At 46.2% G+C, this 22,777-nt stretch overlaps 1 protein-coding gene across 5 annotated transcripts in view; it reads right to left on the bottom strand.

The window, feature by feature from the left end:
• Positions 1-22,777, bottom strand: part of AMDHD2 (amidohydrolase domain containing 2) — a 42,909-nt gene that overhangs the window by 5,203 nt on the left and 14,929 nt on the right. For all 5 annotated transcript variants that reach the window (XM_085863017.1, XM_085863015.1, XM_085863013.1 and 2 more), the window contains 5 exons: positions 21,064-21,200; positions 19,673-19,812; positions 7,251-7,305; positions 4,906-5,118; positions 4,352-4,440 (listed from right to left, as the gene is read on the bottom strand). In XM_085863017.1, the coding sequence (XP_085719143.1) occupies positions 4,352-4,440; positions 4,906-5,118; positions 7,251-7,305; positions 19,673-19,812; positions 21,064-21,200 (634 nt within the window). The remainder of the gene's footprint in view (positions 1-4,351; positions 4,441-4,905; positions 5,119-7,250; positions 7,306-19,672; positions 19,813-21,063; positions 21,201-22,777) is intronic.

The raw sequence follows: 22,777 nt of genomic DNA, 5'->3' as shown, positions 1-22,777 counted from the left end.
GAAATGTTGCAGTGCAGGATGTTTTGAGGTATCTAAAGGTGAAATGTTATTGTGCAGGATGTTTTGAGGTATCTAAAGGTGAAATGTTATTGTGCAGGATGTTTTGAGGTATCTAAAAGGTGAAATGTTGCTGTACAGGATGTTTGTAGGTATCTAAAAGGTGAAATATTGCTGTACATGGTGTTTGTCGGTATCTAAAGGTGAAATGTTACTGTACAGGGTGTTTGTCGGTATCTAAAGGTGAAATGTTACTGTGCAGGATGATTTGAGGTATGTAAAGGTGAAATGTTGCTGTACAGGGTGTTTGTCGGTATCTAAAGGTGAAATGTTGCTGTACAGGGTGTTTGTAGGTATCTAAAGGTGAAATGTTGCTGTACAGGGTGTTTGTAGGTATCTAAAAGGTGAAATGTTGCAGTGCAGGATGTTTTGAGGTATCTAAAGGTGAAATGTTATTGTGCAGGATGTTTTGAGGTATCTAAAGGTGAAATGTTATTGTGCAGGATGTTTTGAGGTATCTAAAAGGTGAAATGTTGCTGTACAGGATGTTTGTAGGTATCTAAAAGGTGAAATATTGCTGTACATGGTGTTTGTCGGTATCTAAAGGTGAAATGTTACTGTACAGGGTGTTTGTCGGTATCTAAAGGTGAAATGTTGCTGTACATGGTGTTTGTCGGTATCTAAAGGTGAAATGTTACTGTACAGGGTGTTTGTCGGTATCTAAAGGTGAAATGTTACTGTGCAGGATGTTTTGAGGTATCTAAAGGTGAAATGTTGCTGTACAGGGTGTTTGTCGGTATCTAAAGGTGAAATGTTGCTGTACAGGGTGTTTGTCGGTATCTAAAGGTGAAATGTTGCTGTACAGGGTGTTTGTAGGTATCTAAAAGGTGAAATGTTGCAGTGCAGGATGTTTCTCGGTATCTAAAGGTGAAATGTTGCTGTACAGGGTGTTTTGAGGTATCTAAAGGTGAAATGTTACTGTACAGGATGTTTTGAGGTATCTAAAGGTGAAATGTTGCTGTGCAGGATGTTTGTCGGTATCTAAAGGTGAAATGTTGCTGTGCAGGATGTTTGTCGGTATCTAAAGGTGAAATGTTGCTGTGCAGGATGTTTTGAGGTATCAAAAGGTGAAATGTTGCTGTGCATGGTGTTTGTAGGTATCTAAAGGTGAAATGTTGCCGAGCATGGTGTTTGTAGGTATCTAAAGGTGAAATGTTGCTGTACAGGGTGTTTGTCGGTATCTAAAGGTGAAATGTTGCTGTACAGGGTGTTTGTAGGTATCTAAAGGTGAAATGTTGCTGTGCATGCTGTTTTGAGGTATCAAAAGGTGAAATGTTGCTGTACAGGGTGTTTGTAGGTATCTAAAGGTGCAAGGTTGCTGTACAGGGTGTTTGTCGGTATCTAAAGGTGCAAGGTTGCTGTGCATGGTGTTTGTAGGTATCTAAAAGGTGAAATGTTGCTGTACAGGGTGTTTGTAGGTATCTAAAGGTGAAATGTTGCTGTACAGGGTGTTTGTAGGTATCTAAAGGTGAAATGTTGCTGTACATGGTGTTTTTAGAAATCTAAAGGTGAAATGTTGCTGTGCATGCTGTTTTGAGGTATCTAAAGGTGAAATGTTGCTGTACAGGGTGTTTGTCGGTATCTAAAGGTGAAATGTTGCTGTGCATGCTGTTTTGAGGTATCTAAAGGTGAAATGTTGCTGTACAGGGTGTTTGTAGGTATCTAAAGGTGAAATGTTGCTGTACATGGTGTTTTTAGGTATCTAAAGGTGAAATGTTGCTGTACATGGTGTTTGTCGGTATCTAAAGGTGAAATGTTGCTGTGCATGCTGTTTTGAGGTATCTAAAGGTGAAATGTTGCTGTACATGGTGTTTGTCGGTATCTAAAGGTGAAATGTTGCTGTACAGGGTGTTTGTCGGTATCTAAAGGTGAAATGTTGCTGTGCATGGTGTTTGTAGGTATCTAAAAGGTGAAATGTTGCTGTACAGGGTGTTTGTCGGTATCTAAAGGTGAAATGTTGCTGTACATGGTGTTTTTAGGTATCTAAAGGTGAAACGTTGCTGTACATGGTGTTTGTCGGTATCTAAAGGTGAAATGTTGCTGTGCATGCTGTTTTGAGGTATCTAAAGGTGAAATGTTGCTGTACAGGGTGTTTGTCGGTATCTAAAGGTGAAATGTTGCTGTACAGGGTGTTTGTCGGTATCTAAAGGTGAAATGTTGCTGTACAGGGTGTTTGTCGGTATCTAAAGGTGAAATGTTGCTGTACAGGGTGTTTGTCGGTATCTAAAGGTGAAATGTTGCTGTACATGGTGTTTGTCGGTATCTAAAGGTGAAATGTTGCTGTACAGGGTGTTTGTCGGTATCTAAAGGTGAAATGTTGCTGTGCATGGTGTTTGTAGGTATCTAAAAGGTGAAATGTTGCTGTACAGGGTGTTTGTAGGTATCTAAAGGTGCAAGGTTGCTGTACAGGGTGTTTGTAGGTATCTAAAGGTGCAAGGTTGCTGTGCAGGATGTTTGTCGGTATCTAAAGATGAAATGTTGCTATACAGGGTGTTTGTCGGTATCTAAAGGTGAAATGTTGCTGTACAGGGTGTTTGTCAGTATTTAAAGGTGAAATGTTGCTGTGCATGCTGTTTTGCGGTATCTAAAGGTGAAATGTTGCTGTGCATGCTGTTTTGAGGTATCTAAAGGTGAAATGTTGCTGTACAGGGTGTTTGTCGGTATCTAAAGGTGAAATGTTGCTGTACAGGGTGTTTGTCGGTATCTAAAGGTGAAATGTTGCTGTACATGGTGTTTGTCGATATCTAAAGGTGAAATGTTGCTGTGCATGCTGTTTTGAGGTATCTAAAGGTGAAATGTTGCTGTACAGGGTGTTTGTCGGTATCTAAAGGTGAAATGTTGCTGTACAGGGTGTTTGTAGGTATCTAAAGGTGAAATGTTGCTGTACAGGGTGTTTGTCGGTATCTGAAGGTGAAATGTTGCTGTACATGGTGTTTGTCGGTATCTAAAGGTGAAATGTTGCTGTGCAGGGTGTTTGTCGGTATCTAAAGGTGCAAGGTTGCTGTGCAGGGTGTTTTTAGGTATCTAAAGGTGAAATGTTGCTGTACAGGGTGTTTGTAGGTATCTCAAGGTGCAAGGTTGCTGTACAGGGTGTTTGTCGGTATCTAAAGGTGCAAGGTTGCTGTACAGGGTGTTTGTCGGTATCTAAAGGTGCAAGGTTGCTGTGCATGGTGTTTGTATCTAAAAGGTGAAATGTTGCTGTACAGGGTGTTTGTAGGTATCTCAAGGTGCAAGGTTGCTGTACAGGGTGTTTGTCGGTATCTAAAGGTGCAAGGTTGCTGTGCATGGTGTTTGTATCTAAAAGGTGAAATGTTGCTGTACAGGGTGTTTGTCGGTATCTAAAGGTGAAATGTTGCTGTACAGGGTGTTTGTCAGTATTTAAAGGTGAAATGTTGCTGTGCATGCTGTTTGTCGGTATCTAAAGGTGAAATGTTGCTGTACATGGTGTTTGTCGATATCTAAAGGTGAAATGTTGCTGTGCATGCTGTTTTGAGGTATCTAAAGGTGAAATGTTGCTGTACAGGGTGTTTGTCGGTATCTAAAGGTGAAATGTTGCTGTACAGGGTGTTTGTCGGTATCTAAAGGTGAAATGTTGCTGTACAGGGTGTTTGTCGGTATCTGAAGGTGAAATGTCGCTGTACATGGTGTTTGTCGGTATCTAAAGGTGAAATGTTGCTGTGCAGGGTGTTTGTCGGTATCTAAAGGTGCAAGGTTGCTGTGCAGGGTGTTTTTAGGTATCTAAAGGTGAAATGTTGCTGTGCATGCTGTTTTGAGGTATCTAAAGGTGAAATGTTGCTGTACAGGGTGTTTGTCGGTATCTAAAGGTGAAATGTTGCTGTACAGGGTGTTTGTCGGTATCTAAAGGTGAAATGTTGCTGTACATGGTGTTTGTCGGTATCTAAAGGTGAAATGTTGCTGTGCATGCTGTTTTGAGGTATCTAAAGGTGAAATGTTGCTGTACAGGGTGTTTGTCGGTATCTAAAGGTGAAATGTTGCTGTACATGGTGTTTGTAGGTATCTAAAAGGTGAAATGTTGCTGTGCAGGGTGTTTGTCGGTATCTAAAGGTGCAAGGTTGCTGTGCAGGATGTTTGTCGGTATCTAAAGGTGCAAGGTTGCTGTGCATGGTGTTTGTAGGTATCTAAAGGTGCAAGGTTGCTGTACAGGGTGTTTGTAGGTATCTAAAGGTGAAAGGTTGCTGTACAGGGTGTTTTGAGGTATCTAAAAGGTGAAATGTTGCTGTACAGGGTGTTTGTCGGTATCTAAAGGTGCAAGGTTGCTGTGCATGGTGCTTACAGGTAGCATGGCGTTAAAAAGGTGTGTGATAAAACAAGCGCCTTGCTGCACAGCTGCTTCAGCCTGAGATAGATTTGCTATCGAGTGCCCTGGATGGACAGAAACAATCCTTTTGTGATGATTTTTAATCTCTTGTACTTGATGACATCAGGAATAACAAACAAATAAGATGACTGTGCACACAGTCTGTGGTCACACGTGTACAAATAAGACAAACCACATTGAATCGTCATGTTTAATATCATGTGTGATCGACTCGTTCATGAAAGAGTCTGAGAGGCAAGCCTCTTGTATAAATCTATCAAATTTTCCAAAAGTAATTACATTAAGCCATTAAAGTGGAGATGATGTGTAACCACATCTTATAAATGTTTCCCCCAACATTATTCTTGTCGAACTCTGACCATTTGTGGAGTGTTTGTCCATCGTAGCAAGGCAGACAATCCAATTCACACACTCCGTATAAAGGCCACACCTTTATCGACACTCGGTACGTACAAACGTACTTCAGGTGTCATTTCCTGCAAATCTTGTTGTTAAAGAAACTTCCTCACCAAGTGACACACGGATTCCTCGTCTGTTCAGCTCCCGAATGACCTCGTGACTGCGTGGCAGTTCCGGTGCCAGCGTCACGATGCTCACGTTGTCCGTGTCCCCGTAAATGTCGAGCACGTCCTTCATACCACCATCTGCAAAACTACGCACCAGTTCTACAGTGTGCGCACCCCTCTTCTCCTGACTGATAAAAGGACCTTCCAAATGTACACCTGAGAAAAAGATGACGTGTTCAACATTGGAGTGTCCACCAAACCTCTGCCACAATTGTGGCGATGATAATAAATAAGCATTTATCACATCATTTTGTGAGCAACAGCACACGGGATAATCGTACTACCGTGCAGTGCATGTGATGCGAGAAGCGAGCGTTTGTGTATTTGCACTCTCTGCGGTCATGAACCGCTGCACGGAATGAGTTAAAAGCTGGTTATTGTACCCAGGGGTGCCCAGGTAGGTTTTAGGGTGTAAACAATAAACTCATAGTCCAAGAACGGAGGGGGCCCCTCATTCTCTCTGATATACAATGCCCTTCATAAGTACTAGAACAGTGAAAGTCAAATTTATTATTATTGATATACATACTCGAGAAATTTGGATTCGACATCAAAATATGAAAGTGAGGAAAGAGAGTATAGAAGGTTCATTTTTACTTGTTGGTATGCAAGCATGGAAACAGGGAGGGGGGGAGATGGAGATGGAGATGGAGATGGAGATGGAGATGGAGATGATATATCTATGTGTATCAACAGTCAGTGACATCACCAACAACCTCCAGACGGCAGCGGTGAACGCATCACAAACTACCGTTTGCAGAGGACTTCGAGAGCAGAATTACAAAGGCGACACCGCAAGATGCAAACCTGCCATCAGCACCAAAAACCAAGGCAACATTAGAATTTGCCAAGAAGTATAGATGCGAGTTGGTAGAGTTCTGGAACAAAGTTTTATTGACGGATGAGATCAAGATAAACGTTTACCAAAGTGATGGAAAGTGTGGAGAAAGGAAGGAACTGGATACGATCCAAAGCATACCACCACATCTGTGAAACATGGTCGAGGCAGTGTCATGGCTTGGGCTTGCATGGCTGCCTCTGGAACTCACTCACTCATCTCTATTACCCCGGGCACCGAAGGTGAAGGAGGTTATGTTTTCACTCCCTCTCTGTCTGTTTGTTCGTCTGTTTCTGTCTGTCTGCCTCTGCCTGTCTGTGTGCAGGATATCTCAAAAAGTTGTGGACGGATTCGAATTTAAAACTTTGTGGACATGTTTGGTGTGTGACAAAGAAGAGTTGATTCAATTTTGGTGAAGATCTGAATCCGGATATGGATACAAGAGTTATTAAATTTTTTAAGTGATTCTTTACCATCGAGAGAGAGATCGGGCCAAAAACGATATGGTACTGTGTAGCATGATCTTTCAAAAATGTATTTGGCCCGATATGTTCTCGTGGATCAGGCATTACGTGGCGGAAGTACGTGCTCTACCGAGTGCCCGAGTTAATGATGTAACTAATAATGACAGCAGCAGAATGAATTCAGAAATGTACAGAAACATTTTGTCTGCCAATGTACAATAAAATACCTCCAAACTCATTGGGCGGCACGACACCATGCAGCAAGACAATGATGCAAAACACAGTGCCAACACTACCAAAGGAGTTCATCAGGGAGGGGTAAAAACATGGAAGGTTTTACACTGACCAAGTCAATCTCCTGATTTCAATCCAATGGAGCATAAATTTAACTTACCAGTACTAAAGAGACTAAAGTCAGAAACCCCACAAAACAAACAACTGGAAATGGTTGTCGTAAAGCTTGGAAATGGCTGCAGTGAAGGCTTTGCAAAGCATCTCAAAGATGCCAAGAGAGTGGTGATGTCACTTGCTCGATGAGGGTTATTGCATGCAAGGTATTTACAACCAAGTACTATCTATTGTACTCTGGTACTTTAATATACTTGAAGTTCATCCATTCCAATGCTTGTGCTTACCTAACATTGGGGGACTGAACATGAAAAGTGCTTTTGTTCTGTAATAGTAAAACTTATACAGTGCACAGAGAAATACCAAGAAATAAAAACAAGCCTTCTGTACTCTCTTACCTCATAGTCATATTTTAATCTCAAATCCAAATTTCTTGAGTATATATCAATAATAACAAATTTCACTTTCACTGTTCCAGTAGTTATGGAGGGCACTGCGTATGTGTGTTGTCAGGGGCCACGTGGTATAAACCGGTATTACAACTCATCATAAATACACCAGAGACATCATAAAAGAGGGGGAATTAACCCATCCTTAGACGGGTTCATTGCTAGTTAAAGGTAACGCAGACAACTCACCCAAAACACCAGCACCATGTTCACCCCCATCAGAGCGATGAAGCAAAGGTAGGTCCTGCAGCAAACCAAATGGTTGGGAAGGAAACTTCTAACCACAAGAAACACCTGCTCTACTTGGCAGAACTTGGTTTAAAAAAATTATTTAAAAAAAACACGCGCACGCACGCACACACTTCCTCCACTCTCAAAACTAACATGTGGCACTCTAGGAAATCCTTCAATCTCTTCCTGTTAAGGCTGTTGTTCCCCAAGGCAATGTTCTGGGCCCAGTCCTATTCCTGATCTTCATGAACGATCTCTCTGACTCTCCAGAAAATCCCCTTTTTCTACTTGCTGACAACTCCACCTTTTGGTGTGACATCCCTCATCCTTCAGAGAGACAGGCAGCAGATTTTTCACACTTTTTTTATTATTCAATGTCTGAAATCAAGCTGGTCAAACACTTGGAACATGTCTTTCAATCTTGACAAATCTCACACTGTCACCATCTCTCTCAAAAAGGACCATCTGGAAACCCCCTCCCCACTTTCTTAACAATCCTCTTATCTTAACAAACAATCCTGAATCGGTGGGCATATCATTTTGCCATCGCAGATACGTCTGTAGTCTCTCTCTGGCTTCTTCCGCCTCCCTTCTGGTCTTGCACCCTCTGCTCTTTCTGTGGTCTATGCTCTTCCCCACATCCCTTATTTGTCCAAATTTCTGACCCCTACTCAAATTCTTTCCTTTTAGCCATCGTACATGACAAGCATGCAAGCACACATGCCGTTCAATAGGCAATTGTTAGTAAGCACACCGCGATGCCTCCCGTGGATCAGGTCATCCACATCCCCGCTGCACACTAAACAACCTGGCCCAGGATTTGCGCGCCATTATTTGCCTGCCAATTCCCAACCGGCACCTCACCTTACTCCACACCTCACTCACCAAATCTCACCACTTGGACCACAGACGACCATATTCCTGCACCCCTTCGTACCTCTGCATCGCTACAATTCGCCACGATATTTTGAGGAACACCAAGCGGCGTCGGATTGTCCTCGGTTCCGCACGATGCTCGACCACGCAACGGATGCTAATAGCTCCACCGCATCTTACCGGGAACGTCGCAGGTGAGCGTCAGGAATTGATACAACCCTCATCCAGTCGTCAAACCATGGCAAGACTGGGGGCAACAAGGAGGGGTCGCGAGAAGGGCGATCCGGGAGTTTGGTTCGGGTCCCGGGTGTGGATTTTGGCTCGTGAAGGAGTCCGTTGGTGGCGGAGAAAGTCCGCTGCCTTCCGACATTCAGACTGCACTCTGTGTACGTTCAGGGCCAGGGTGCCGGCTCAGGGAGCATACCCCGATGTTAAGTCAGGAGCTCCAAGCTGTGCCACAGCTGATAGGCATCTGAGCTGGTTTCCGGTCCCAGAGCCTGGCAGGGCGTGGTTAGGGCCACTGTGGCCCAATGGAGAAGGATTTGGGCCACAGCGCGTCACTTTCCGGTCCTCGCTCCACCCTTCACCTGGGACTTATAAAAGGGGTAGCGCGGAGCCGTTAGTCTCCTCTCTCTTCTTCAGAACATTATTTATGTGCGATTACCGTCCAGAGAGCTTCTTCTTCTTTGGGAACCTGATCCGAGGCGACGGCCGTCATTCGAGACTCCATGCCATGCTGTCGACGTCCCGCCACCCCCACGCAACCAGACAGACCGGTGTGGAGCGCACGTTGCCACAAGCCCCGGTGAATAAATAAGGAGATAACGTGCCATATCACAAGGTGGGAATGCTCAGGCAGAGCGTCCCACTGAGGCACACGTTACACATACAGACCTTTACACGGCTAAGTTAGGGATGTTTCTCCTCACGCATCTATTCTCCTCCCACTCTCTCTATCCAGTCTTCTGTGGACACACAAAGAAGAACGTTACTGAGTCGCAATCCCATTTTCCTCTGGCACGACACTGCACCCCTCACATTGCACTGCACCACATCTCCCATTCCCACAGCTTAGACACAACCAGTATTCCTCCCACCTACCTCTTCCAAAGCGTTCTGAGTTGTGTTGGTCGGCCGACCGCACGAGGTATTGAGAGATCGTTTACCCTCACCTGCTTTCTTTCTCTCTGGGCTATCTAATCTTCCTTGGGTTTTTGTGTGTGTGTGTGTGTGTGTGTGTGTGTGTGTGTGTGTGTGTGTGTGTGTGTGTGTGTGTGTGTGTGTGTGTGTGTGTGTGTGTGTGTGTGTGTGTGTGTGTGTGTTGGTGCCTGTCCTCGCATAAATTAAGATTGTAGAATATATTGTTACGGTTGTGGAAATTCACAAACCACCATTCAGGTCCCGTAGGTGAGGTATCTCTTAAGTACCTGTGTAGTTAGCCCAAACCCGTTGTTTAGAGGGAATTAATGTGATTCATTCGGGCTGCGACGCTTTGAGATAGCCGTTTTTCTGTTCTATCTATATTTTGAACCAACCACGCTCCAACCGTCAGACAACAACAACAACGCCAACAGCCACGACCTTTACCTTCACAACTCGCTCCCACAAACATCGCATCACCGCAATTCCAAACGGCACCATGGCCATCGGCCACCGCCGGAAACCGTCCACCACCTTCACCTCCCTCCTTCTACGGCCATTCCCGCACCACCTGTGAGCACCGAGCGTCGGGCTGTCCTGGGCTCGTACAAGATACGCGCTGAGCCGCGAGTGCAAATAGCGGCCTTTCCGAGGAGAATTCGGATCAGGAATGCTACACGCCCACTTCTGATCCGTCCAATTAGGAAGCGCGGGGCAGCGTGGCCCCGCCTCCAGGCGCGTCTGTCTGGAATTGAGATATGCAAATTCTAGGATCAGGGGAGATTCACGCCCCTTTTCCTCCGTCCAATTGGCGAGCGTGGCTCCGCCCTCGAGGAGATCCTGATCCGGAAATTTGCATATTGTTTTCTCCTGCCGGCCTATAAAACGGCGAGCGCGAGGCGAATGAGAAGAGTTGTTGCGCAGAGAGTTAGTTTTTGGTTGGAGTTGTTGCGAGGCAGTCAAGTCGGGTTGGAGAGCGGAGTGGAGTCGGGAGGCGAAGGCGTCAAGGTGGTTTTCTGCAGTCGGCTGAGGAGAATTGGGGGAAGAGTCCAAGGAGCTCGGGTCCGAGGCAGGGAAGACGGCGGTCGGCGACGAGGTCGCGGTGGGATCGCTCGTCGCGGGACCCAAGCCAGCCAACCATTCTCCTTCCCCCAGGGCATCAACAATTCCCCCCCTTTCCCCCGCGCTGAGAGAGTGCACAAAGGGGGCCCCGTTCCCGCCCCACTCCAAGCGGTGCCAAAAAAACCCGCGAAGGAGCACGAAGTCGGGGCACCGCCGCGCAGCCACATTTGCGACTCGTCACGAGGACGCGGGTAGGACCCCCCCCCCTCGGTCTCGCGGACCTGACCGCTCCTTCAGGTCCCGCGCACACATTGGCCTACGGGCCCGTCTGCCCCCTTGCCTCTGAGGGTGGCTTCTTTCCTTTGCTTTTCAGTAAATGTGTGTCGGCGCCGTCTGTGAAGTAAAACCGTATAAGTGTTGCCGTGTGTACGCATAGTCGGTAGTATCTCTGCGTCATTGTTTCTTTTATTGCATTTGATAGATGTGCATTCTGTTTGGCTTTATATGTGTGCCCTCCGTGAGCCGCGGAATAAATGTGCATTATGTTGAACTGTTTTCCCGGTTCGCTTCGTCTTTTCTTTAATTGAATCTCCATCTTGCTTCACGTAAAGGGTTCGTTCGTAGTGGGCTTAAATCGCCCGATAATTAATCGGAACCGTCGAGGTCGACGATAACACCGCTCGGTTATCCCGATACCACGGAATGGACCGCTTAAGCGGTTCATGTCCGGAGTCGGCCTGCGGCAAGGTACGATCGCCCGGTCTACCATCCACGTGGGTACTTAGGTAGGTCGAGTTTGGCGAACAACCCTATCCTACGCGGGTGGTCGATTGGCACGATTGTGGTGAGGTCGAAAGGCCCACCCGTGACTGGCTGCGGGCGATAGTTCCCGGAGGGTCACGACAGAATTGTCCGTCCGGTGGGCGACGTGCCGCGATTCAAGTCACGTGGCCGATCACACGCCGGTGGGCGCGAATTCGCAACACTGGTGTCAGGTCGTGGGACACAAACCTATCCCCCTCCTCGCAACACTGGTGTCAGAGAGCGGGAAACAAACTCTCCCGTCTCCAGCTAAATTCACGGGAAATCGGTTCAGGGGTGAGAGGAGCGACCCCCGATTCCCTCCAAATTACGAGCAGGCCAAATTAATCCCTTACGAGAAATAAGACGGCGTCTCAAGGCGAGCGGGTGCCGGGTGGATTAGGTATGTGTAGTAGTAATGTAGAATCCATGGCCCAGGATGGTTCTTTTTCTAACCCCACCACTAATTGTAGTCTTATAGTAGAGACAATGGTAAAGGAATCCGTGGAAAACACCTGTGAGGAAGACACATCCTTACCCCAGGGTTGGGAAAAGTGGTGATGCCATTCATCTGGATTTTTATTATTACAACCACACCACTAAATGTAGTCAGTGGGAGCGGCCAGGGCAGTTGACAACGCGGCGGGTCATTAAAATGATGCGACAAGTATTTGAAGACAAAATGGATGCGCACACACAGGCATTCATGAACGATATGCAAACCCAGCGGGGTGAGATGCAGCAAATAGGCCGAGGCCTGCAGGCGGGCACGGCGAGCATAAAGGCAATGGCGAGGAGCGAAGCGCGGAGAACGGCGTGCAAAATGGCGGTGCCACGTGGCGATACAATCGAGCCGATGGGGGAGGGTGCGAATTGTGTCGGCCCCGCAATGGACGCGGGAACGGACCGATTAATACGGGAGACGTGTTGGGCGAGAGTCGTGACACAAGGGGAAAAACTCATTGGGGTGACGGAGACGTGCACAAGGGAGATAAGAGACGAGGTGAAAGGAATTGGGAGGGAGAGAAAAGAACAATTAAGACGGAAAGCAAGGATGAGGAACGCGGAGATCGTGAAAGAGCAAGGAGTGAAACAGAGGGAAGGACGGGAGCGACTTAAGGAGAAAGCAAGGTTGACCTACGTAAAGATAAGGGAAAGACGCCAGAGAGAAGCAGAGACTAATAGACACGAGGAGACAACAGAAACTAATAAATGTACAGAGACACAGGAGATAGAGGGTGAATTGGACGAGGTTAGAGACGCACACACACACAGAGGTAGTGGAGGACCATGAGGGGGAGCTGGCGGACTGGTTAGAGCCCCGGTGCGTGCACCTGGATGGCCTCCTCCAGGAACGAGGGGAGGGAGTATGCCCCCTTGAGGCGAGTCACGACCAGGTGGGTTCGGTCGTGTCGAGCGAGTTTGAGGGGAGGAGTGCTGCGAACGGGTGCACGAGGAGCTTGGGGGGTATAGAGGCCCCGGAGTCCCTTGCGGGGACACGAATCCCCAGTGTGGTTGTCCCGGTGTGTGTGGTGCAAGGTGTGAGTGCGCCCCCGCGTGTGGAAGCGGCCCCATGTGTGAGTGGTGTAGTGGCAAGTGTGCCGGAGTGCGTGCTTCCCAGCGCGCTGTGTTTGAGTGAAACACCGCGCGTGAGTGCCTCCACGTGTGTGAGTAAGGCATGGTGCGTGAGTGAACGGCCGAGTGTGAGAGAGACAGCGTGTGTAAGGTCGCTGCATGTGAGGGAGATGTCGGTGGGCATGCGTGAGCATGCAGCCGCGTCTCCCGGTGTGAATGTCATGGAATGGTATGTGAGTGTCGTAACACACAGGAGTGCGTGTGTTGAATGCGTGTGTAACAATTCCCCCCTTTCCCCCGCGCTGAGAGAGTGCACAAAGGGGGCCCCGTTCCCACCCCACTCCAAGCGGTGCCAACGAAACCCGCGAAGGAGCACGAAGTCGGGGCACCGCCACGCAGCCACATTTGTGGCTCGTCACGAGGACGCGGGTAGGACCCCCCGGTCTCGCGGACCTGACCGCTCCTTTAGGTCCCGCGCACACATTGGCCTATGAGCCCATCTGCCCCCTTGCCTATGAGGGTGGCTTCTTTCCTTTGCTTTTGAGTAAATGTGTGTCGGCGCCGTCTGTGAAGTAAAACCGTATAAGTGCTGCCATGTGTACGCGTAGTCGGTAGTATCTCTGCATCATTCTTTCTTTTGTTGCATTTGATATATGTGCATTCTGTTTGGCTGTATATGTGTGCTCTCCGTGTGCCACGGAATAAATGTGCATCATGTTGAACTGTTTTCCCGTTTCGCTTCGTCTTTTCTTTAATTGAATCTCAATCTTGCTTCACGTAAAGGGTTCGTTGGTAGTGGGCTTAAAACGCCCGATAATTAATCGGAACCGTCAAGGCCGACGATAACACCGCTCGGTTATCCCGATAGCACGGAACGGACCGCTTAAGCGGTTCGTGTCCGGAGTCGGCCTGCGACGAGGTACGATCGCCCGGTCTACCATCCGCGTGGGTACTTAGGTAGGTCGAGTTTGGCGAACAACCCCTTCCTACGCGGGTGGCCGATTGGCACGATTGTGGTGAGGTCGAAAGGTCCACCTGTGACTGGCTGCAGGCGATAGTTCCCGGAGGGTCACGACAGAATTGTCCGTCCGGTGGGCGACGTGCCGCAATTCGAGTCACGTGGCCGATCGCACGCCGGTGGGCGCGAATTCGCAACAATATATAACGGGATAGCTCTGCTCTGTGTCTGCTTTTGTAAGATTGCTTGTCTTTTGTCGCACCCCACAAATTCCTTACTTTCCCTGCTGTACATAATAATAAACCCATTCACTGTGTCACATACTTTTCCTTGCTTAATTGTAAATAAATGCTTTGTATAGAAATGTTCCCAGCTCGTTTTCGTGTTTTCCTTCATTGTTCCAGCATGGTTCGCACCCTAATTTAGCAGGGACGTTATTCCCCAACGATCTGTTTCCTAGCCGGTACGTGCTTGGCAGTTCCGCTTGGCTGCATCTGATCTGGTAAGGTGATCTGGTTTGAGTAAGTGCGTACCGAGGATGTGTCCCCCGGTAATTAGATCACGTGACCTTTAGGTAAACGGTATTTAGTAAACGGAGGACCCTAAGCCACGTGGTCGAGTTATTGGCATTTGTGGTCAATTTAGCAACCCGCCTGGACGTCAGACAGCTAGACGTCACGAAGTGATTCGTGTGTGACGGCCTGCGATTCCAGAGAGTCTGGTGGGAACCCGAGGTTCTTCGCCCCAGACCCCGGGTCCACAACAGTGTTTTGGGGTTTAGAGTGACTATATATAAACCATAATTCCCCCTCCCCGCTCCTCCCTCCCCGCTCCTCCCTCCCCCCTCCTCGTTCTTTCAGCCCTTCCGTATTATTAAAATTGGTCCCAACATCGGTATGCATTGGCGATGCGCGGTTTGGTTCATTGGCATTATAGTTCCGGTGTGGATAGGTGCACGACCCTTGAAATGTTGGCGTCAAGCCTGTTAGGGGCTCATCAAATGTGACTGGATTTTTCAGGATTTGCTCAGCCCAAGTATTAACAAACAAGGAACCTATTGTGGTGGCAGAATCTCGTTAGGCCGAAGTAAACGTCCGTTTGGCTTTCCCGGAAGATGGTGCACAGTCCTTTTTGGCAGTCGATTACTATTATGCCTGGCGTTTACTTAATGGTTAGGGTGGTGGGCTTGGGATCCTAGGATCCTGAGTTCAAATCCCCTTGGCTGTTGAATTATCACCAGGTGGGGTTGACTGCCTGTCATCCTTCCGAGGGTGGCAAAATGAGTGCCAGCTTGCTGGTATCCTGTGTCGGAGTGGCGACCCGTCCAGGATTGTACCCAATAGCCAAGGAGACTGTGTAGGCAGCTCCAAGGCTCTGCACAGAGTATGGTCCCAATGGATGGATGGATTGATTGCTATTGATCGTGCGGGTGGGAGATTTGACCACGCAACCACCTTGCGGTTCATCATCTATGCAATATTTTTCCTTTCTTGTGCTGTGATGGGTGTTCTAACTCTTGATAGTGAGCCACTCAGACAGCTAGACCAACAGAGAAAAGTTTGTATTCCAACAACAGTGATGCAAACAAAAATCATACAGGAACACATGATGTGCAACACAAACAATGCAAGCTAATTTACTCGGTTCGCTCCAAATATAGCCCACAGGAAACCGCACACTTCAAAAAGAAACGTCATCTTCAGTACACAGTGTGGAGCATCATGGAATCAGTCGCCATCAATGAATCAGACTGTCTGTGAAACCTTTGTAATGGAAGGGTGCACCCAGAGTGACGTGTAAAATAGCTAGACGGTGGAGCGTGTCCAACTCCTCACAGCCTTAACCTGAGCCGTCCAGGCCTTGCGCTCCAGGCTTTCCGACCTCTGGTCTTCACATTGGTGCCTTGCCACCATTCTTTATGCTATCTTTCTCTTTCATCACTCTCTGATGCTATCTGTCCACTCCTTTCTCCCATAAGGGGCACCAGTAGTCCCTTTCCTCTTCCCCCTCGTTTATTCATGTCAGTAGGCACTGCCTTTTGTCTTTCTTTTTGCTCTAAACATGTGCCCCACACATAACAAGATTAGCGCGCACACACACACACACACACACACACACACACACACACACACACACACACACACACACACACACACACACACACACACACACACACACACACACACACACACACCTTCTGTCCCTCCTATTTTGCCTGCCCTGGACCCACTGAGTAACCTCATTAATGACCCTGGACCCACTTATACACCCCAACGTCAAATAAGTGAACGTCCAGAGACAAGAAAGGTGACACATCTACTCCACATTGGTTGATTTAAAACTTTTTGCACCAAACAATGAACAATTAGCAGAACACACTGTAATTAAACGGAACTCCGATGACATTCAAATGGAATTTGGCCAAGATAAGTGAGCTACGTGCATATTCGTAGTGAGCTACGATAAGTGAGCTACGTGCATATTTGTACAAGGTAGACCAACACGAAACCATCCTCCTCCCCCCCCAAAACGAGTGTTTGTATTATGTAATATTAATGGCATAGTGTTAATTTGTGGTTGGAAGGATGCTGTTTGGAATGAAAATATATAGAGATCGAGTTTAAAGCAGAATGAGGAAATAATGTTAGAGTTTCCACCCGTGACGTTCACGGATTCGGCATTTGTAGTTTCGCCATTGTGACATCATTGAAATATTACCCACCTTACTTCTATTTGGGTCAGCTGCAGTAAGTTTTTTTTAGCCCAAGTCCTTCACGAACCGGCTGTTGAACCCGCTTCCGTGCATGTCACGGGTACTTCGCAAGTGTGACATTTAAAAAAAATTTTTAAAATGCACCAAACAATCACCAAAGAATACCTGCGTAATACGAGGCTGATCCTGAAAACATACCTCTCTCCACGGAACAGAATCAAAGCCATAAACCAACGAGTAATACCAGTATTCCAGTACAGGTGTGGAATAATAAACTGATATTAAAACAAGGAAACTCCTCACCATCCACAAAAATAGGGGTAATACCCCTGGGTGCTCATCGAGTAGTGGCTGGATAAGAAAACCAGGGAACCACCGGTAAGCATGGATGACCCACAAAATATGCAACTTTGAAGAAAGTATGTGGCTATTTTGGGGGGCAACCCTTCCCATAGACCCCATCAGACCCCAATTTTTTTAACGTTGTGAATAAACTTTGGTACATCATGGGTGATAAAGGTTGTGGTCGTTTCATCAAAATTGTGTGTGGTTTCGGAGAAGGAAGCAGATACATATTTTGCGGGGCAACCCCCCACCATAGACCCCCTCAGACCCCAATTTTTTTTTTTTAATCTCATGAACAAACTTTCGGACATCACGGGTGATGAAGGTTGTGGTAAAATTTCATCAGAATCCTATGTGTCATTTCAGAGAAGAAGTTGCAAGTATTTGTGGACAGACGGACAGAGGCGCCATTCCAAAAGCTCCCCGGAACTATGTTCCAGGTGAGCTAAAAAAAGAAATGAAAAGATCCTGGAAGCTGAATAATGCCGGAGTTGTCCCAGTGATTATAATTGGAGCAACGGGAATGATGAAGAAGAACCTTACAGAGACCCCAAAAAAACAATCCTGGGAATATTACTACAAACAAACTGTAGTTGGGAGCTGTCCGGGGTTCAGTGACGATCCTCAAAAGAGCCCTCGGAACAAAACTTTGAGAACAAGAAAACTTCACAAATTGGTCCATGAATCATGATCGCAAATTGAAATGGAGGTGGATACTTCGAGACCTGGGAGGACTTTATTCCACCTTCTGAAACTCACATATGGAGATAACCAACGACACATACAAAAAGGATCGAGAGATGCGTCAAATACAACAGTTTAGAAGGCAACGTAGAACGATCTGAAAACGGCAGCTTAGATGGGAATGAGGACCGCACACAAGACGCCCGATATCATGCCAATCGACATGCGTTTGTGAAGTGGCCTAGCAGATCGGCGGGATGTGTTGATCGCATGCTGCCGGAAGCGAAGGCTCAAGCCTTGGTGACTCCCTCTTGCCAAGTTCCGCCCGTTGAGGATGAAAGAGGCTTAGTTCCATGGGAATGAGGACCGTGCCAAATACGACGACTTCAATGGGAGCGAGAACCGAGCTGAGGACAATAGCTTTGGCGAGTGGCACCAATCAACTTTTTTGGAATGCAGCCTGCCCTTGCAGACTCCATCCCGTTGAGGAAGGATGAGACTGAGAAGGAAGAGACTAAGACTGGGTGTACTGGGAGGTGGTGCAGACTGACATCGATACTTCAGGGACACAAGGGGAAACAGAGCATGTATAAGGAGACTGCTTGGTTCCCGAGTCGTGGTTCCTTGCTGGGGTGCAGAGGGATGTCTCGGAACCAGGGAAGGGTCCCTTTAAGGGGCTGTCACACCTTGACGTTTTAACCAGCGTATGGCAAGGTATCAAAATGTATGTAAAACGCTGGCGTACGCTGAACTATTGATATTTTTTTAAGTTTTGGGTGTATAATAACGTGATGGACATATGCATAACGTATTAGTAACGGACACAGAACGTTTCAATCACATATAGATAACTTATACCAACGAATGCTGAGCGTGTTGTCGGCGTTCACAACACATGCCCAACGATAGTCTAACTTATGTATAGCACGCGACAGCGTATCGCCGACGATCACGTGGCGTAGGCTATTAATAAGCTGCAGCTCGACGATTCAAATCATAACCGCACTCGACATCGAAGTGTGAAGCCGGTCACACATTGAAGTTTTAGCCAGCGTCTGCCGACGTATGAAAAATTTGCCGAAGCAAGCTGGCACACGTCGAATACGTTATGGGTAAGTTTTGTATACATTAAGAGCATGCTGGCATATGCCGTAGTATGCTGGCATATGTCGACAAATTTTTAGCATGTTGAAAATTTCTCGACGTACTCGGTGTATGACACACGTTCCGCATACGCTGGCATAAGTTGTAGGCCTGCTACGCGATCGTTGACACACATCGACATACGTTACTCATAAGTCGAAACACGTCGAGGTAATGGTTAGCCTCAGTGTTCCAGACTCCCTGGTTTTTTTTTTTTTAATTTCCGGTATGACGGTGATGTTGACACTTCGATTTCTCGTGCGGTTATGATTTAAATTGTTGAGCGGCAGCCTATTAATTATATTATATTATAACCGCACTACAAATCGAAGTGTCAACATCACCGTCATACCGAAGAAAAAAAACAAAAAACAGGGAGTCTGGAACACTGATGCTAAACATTACCTCGACGTGTTTCGACTTATGAGTAACTTACAAGTAATGCGTGTCGACGTGTGTCAACGATCGCGTAACGTGCCTACAACTTATGGCCAAGCGTATGCAGAACGTGCGAGTCATACGCTGGCATACGTCGAAAAATTTCAAGCATGGAAAATTTGTCTAACACCTCCGCGTACTACGACGTATGCCAGCGTACAAAGACGTATGCCAGCGTACTACGAAAAAAGCCAGCGTACTACGACGTATGCCAGCATGCTCTTAACGTATACAAACTTACCCATAACGTATTCGACGTGTGCCAGCGTTTTAGCCAAATTTTGCATACGTCAGGCATACGCTGGCTAAATCGTCAAGGTGTGACAGGGCCTTCAGTCTTCGAGACTCACGAGTGGAGATGATGACCGACGGCGCATCTGGGAGGTGGTGCAGACTGACATCGATACTTCGGAGACACATGGGGAAACAGAGCATGTATAAGGAGACTGCTTGGTTCCTGAGTCGTGGTTCCTTGCTGGGGTGCAGAGGGATGTTTCGGAACCAGGGAAGGGTCCCTTTAGTCTTCGAGACTCACGAGTGGAGATGATGACCGACGGCGCACGTGTGCACACACCTTATGCTCGGACATGCAATTGCTTCCTCCTCCCCCCTCCCGCACTTCTGCCATTACACAAGTCCATTTACCTGATAGTAAACCTGAGTCGGGGATGTAACAATGGTTGGGCAGAAGGAGGTGACACCGTGGGACAAAAGTTTCTTTCCCACCAACTGCACTCCATCCCGCAAGTAAGCTCCACTGGAGGAGAAATCCACTCCATATCCTCCTGAAACCAAGTCCCAAGGTCATTAAAACAAGCAACACCAACAAAAAAAGGATGAAGTACTTCACACAAAAAAACAACAAAAGAACTACAAGCCAACCATGTCCAAGACAGTTAGACAAGGACATCAAATCGAGGCTGGATTTTGAAATTCTTCATAAAAGGTTCGAACTTTGGCGCCACAAACAGTGAACAAAACTCTCATCGCACAAAGACGTTCGAACCAAGCACGAGATGAGCAAAGCATGGACATTACTATTGTGGAGAGTTTGTGTTTTTAGTAAAAAATCATATCCACATAAAGGCACATATCATATCCATATCCATGGTTCCATGGCATTTAGATTTGTACAACAACGTACAGGATTAATCCTGATTCTACAACAAATTCATCCATTTTCACCACAATCGACATCTACATCTACATCAAGCTGAAGTTCTCCCACCACTACCACTCCAAACTCCACAATCACCACCACTACAATACTGTTATGTCCACTATCTTGACAAGGGAGTCACCACCGCAATCAGAACCGACATTTCCACAACAGTGCCACCATCTTGACAACAGCAGTCATCACTCCCACCAAATCTGATGTTGGCTTTACTGTTAAGGTGGCTGGCTCAAGATCTTGGAGTTGAGTTTGAGCTCCTGTCGTGCCGTTCCATAGCATTAGGTGGGTTGACTCAGCCTGTCATCCTTCTGAAGTTGGCAAAATGAATACCAGCTTCCTGGAAACAGGGGGCACTGCATCAGCGGCACAGTGGTGCTCCAGCTGCAACAAACAGCCACAGGCTGTATACGGAATGATGATCACTACCACCACCATTCACTGCAAAACCAGCACTTCTACAAGCACCAAATGTTTGGCTGCTCTTGCATCAAAGCTGTGTGTTGTTGTTTGGCTCAACAACACATAGATTTGATACAAGGAGAGTAAAAGTACCAAAATGATGCAACTTACAATACTTCAGTGGTATTGTAACTGTACTAAACATTCAGTAGCACATTAAAAGACAAGTTGACTTCCTTCGTTACTTTATTCTCCAATGTGCACGTGCATCCTCATAAACACTGCCTTGTTTGCGCCAAACAAATTGTTTGTTGATATCCTCGAGGGACCTTTGGAACCCTATCTACATAAGTAACCCGAGAAGTCTAGGGAAACTTTGGGATATGTTCCCTTCAGACCCTCGAAGCGTGCACGACAGATGAGAATCCCATGGGTTCAACCACGTCCGTCCGTCACGTACCATTTATTTGAACATCAATGAAACCGGGAGCCAATATCTTCCCACAGCAGTCGACTTGGACATCAGCTGGAATCTTCTCATCAAAGAATACCTTTTCAGGGTTGAGGATCTTACCTTGACGAACCCACAGGTCTTCTCTGCAACAAAACAACAACACATCTTATTTAGAGGGAAAGAAAAACCACCCAATTCGTACCATAAGATGGCCACAACAAAACAACAACACGTCTTGTTTAGAGGAAAAGAAAAACCACCCAATTCGTACCATGAGATGGCCACAAAAAAAAAAAAATTCGATCAAAACCTCAAACCAATTTAGTTAGTGAAGTTTTTTTATTTATTCAATCTTGAAGTTGTGTTTTTTGTCTGGTGAGTTTTTGATCAGTCTTGATTACTCAAGTTTTCAATTAGTTTTGATCAATTCGATTTTTGATCTGTCTTGATTAATCTGATTTTTGATTTGTTGGATTGTTGATCCATTGTGTTATTGAGTAATCTTCATAATTCAGGTTTTTGATTTGTCTTGATTAATCTGATTTTTGATCAATCCTTAGTAAGTTGGGGTTTTTTTTTGTTAGTCTTGATTAGTCAGGCTTTTGATCCAGCGGTTTTTAGCTCGCCTGTTCGAACAACAGAGAGCTATAACGATACCCCCGGTGTGAGCGTCAACATGTTAAAGTTTTTGGTGCAAGTTATTTCCTTTCTCATGTTTTTATCTACCACACTTTTTTTTACTGATTACAATATACAAATACAGATATTGCTTTAAAATTATTTGGATCAGACTTCACTGCAATGCTTTATTAAAAATATTATTAGACTAGTCTTTTAAAAACGATAAATGTATAAACAGGCGAGCATTGGGTGGCTTTGACACCAACTCTGTTTTTTAGCTCGCCTGTTCGAAGAACAGAGAGCTATAGCGATACCCCGGCGTGAGTGTGAGCGTCAGTGTGAGCGTGAAAATGTTAAACGTTTTGGTGCAAGTCATTTAGAAGCTTGCCATTCATTTAATATGTGTACTAGGATGCTGATATTTGGCATGGAGATTCCTTTGGGGTATATAATTGGTGTAGTGAAGTTGAAATTAAAAAATAATTTAAATTTTTTTTTCATTTTTGACCTGTTTTGAACTTAACTTTGTTGTAGCACATCAACGTTAAAGTATTTTCCTTTCTAATGTTTTTATCTACCACACTATTTTTTACTGATTACAATATACAAATACATATATTGCTTTAAAATTATTTCGATTAGACTTCACTGCAATGCTTTATAAAAAAATATTATTAGACTAGTCTTTTAAAAACGATAAATGTATAAACAGGCGAGCATTGGGTGGCTTTGACACCAACTCTGGTTATTAGTCTGATTATAATAAATTGTATCTGGATTAGTCTCGATTAGTGGCTATATAATCAAGCCTGGTGTTGGCTTAGTGGTTAGGGTGGTGGCTTGGGATCCCAGGGTCCTGAGTTCAAGCCCCGTTGGCTGCTGAATTAACACCAGGGGGTTGGCTCAGCCTGCCATCCTTCCGAGGTTGTCGAAATGAGTACCAGTGTACTGGTCCCGGTGTATGCCCCGGTTAGAATAGGTGTACCATATCCCTGTGTGTCGTAAGAGGTGACCAGGGTTGGCATCAGGAAGGGCATCCGGCCATAAAACATTGCCTCAAGAAAAAGCCCAACCCCTGCACAGCAGGGAAAAATGGCTA

This window comes from Eptatretus burgeri, chromosome 17 (genome assembly GCF_056783735.1).
Source record: "Eptatretus burgeri isolate ZD-2024b chromosome 17, Ebu_testis_v1, whole genome shotgun sequence".
In the NCBI taxonomy this organism is placed as follows: Eukaryota; Metazoa; Chordata; class Myxini; order Myxiniformes; family Myxinidae; genus Eptatretus; species Eptatretus burgeri.
Note: the sequence above shows the minus strand (reverse complement) of the source record. Positions and strands in the feature narration are given on the sequence as shown.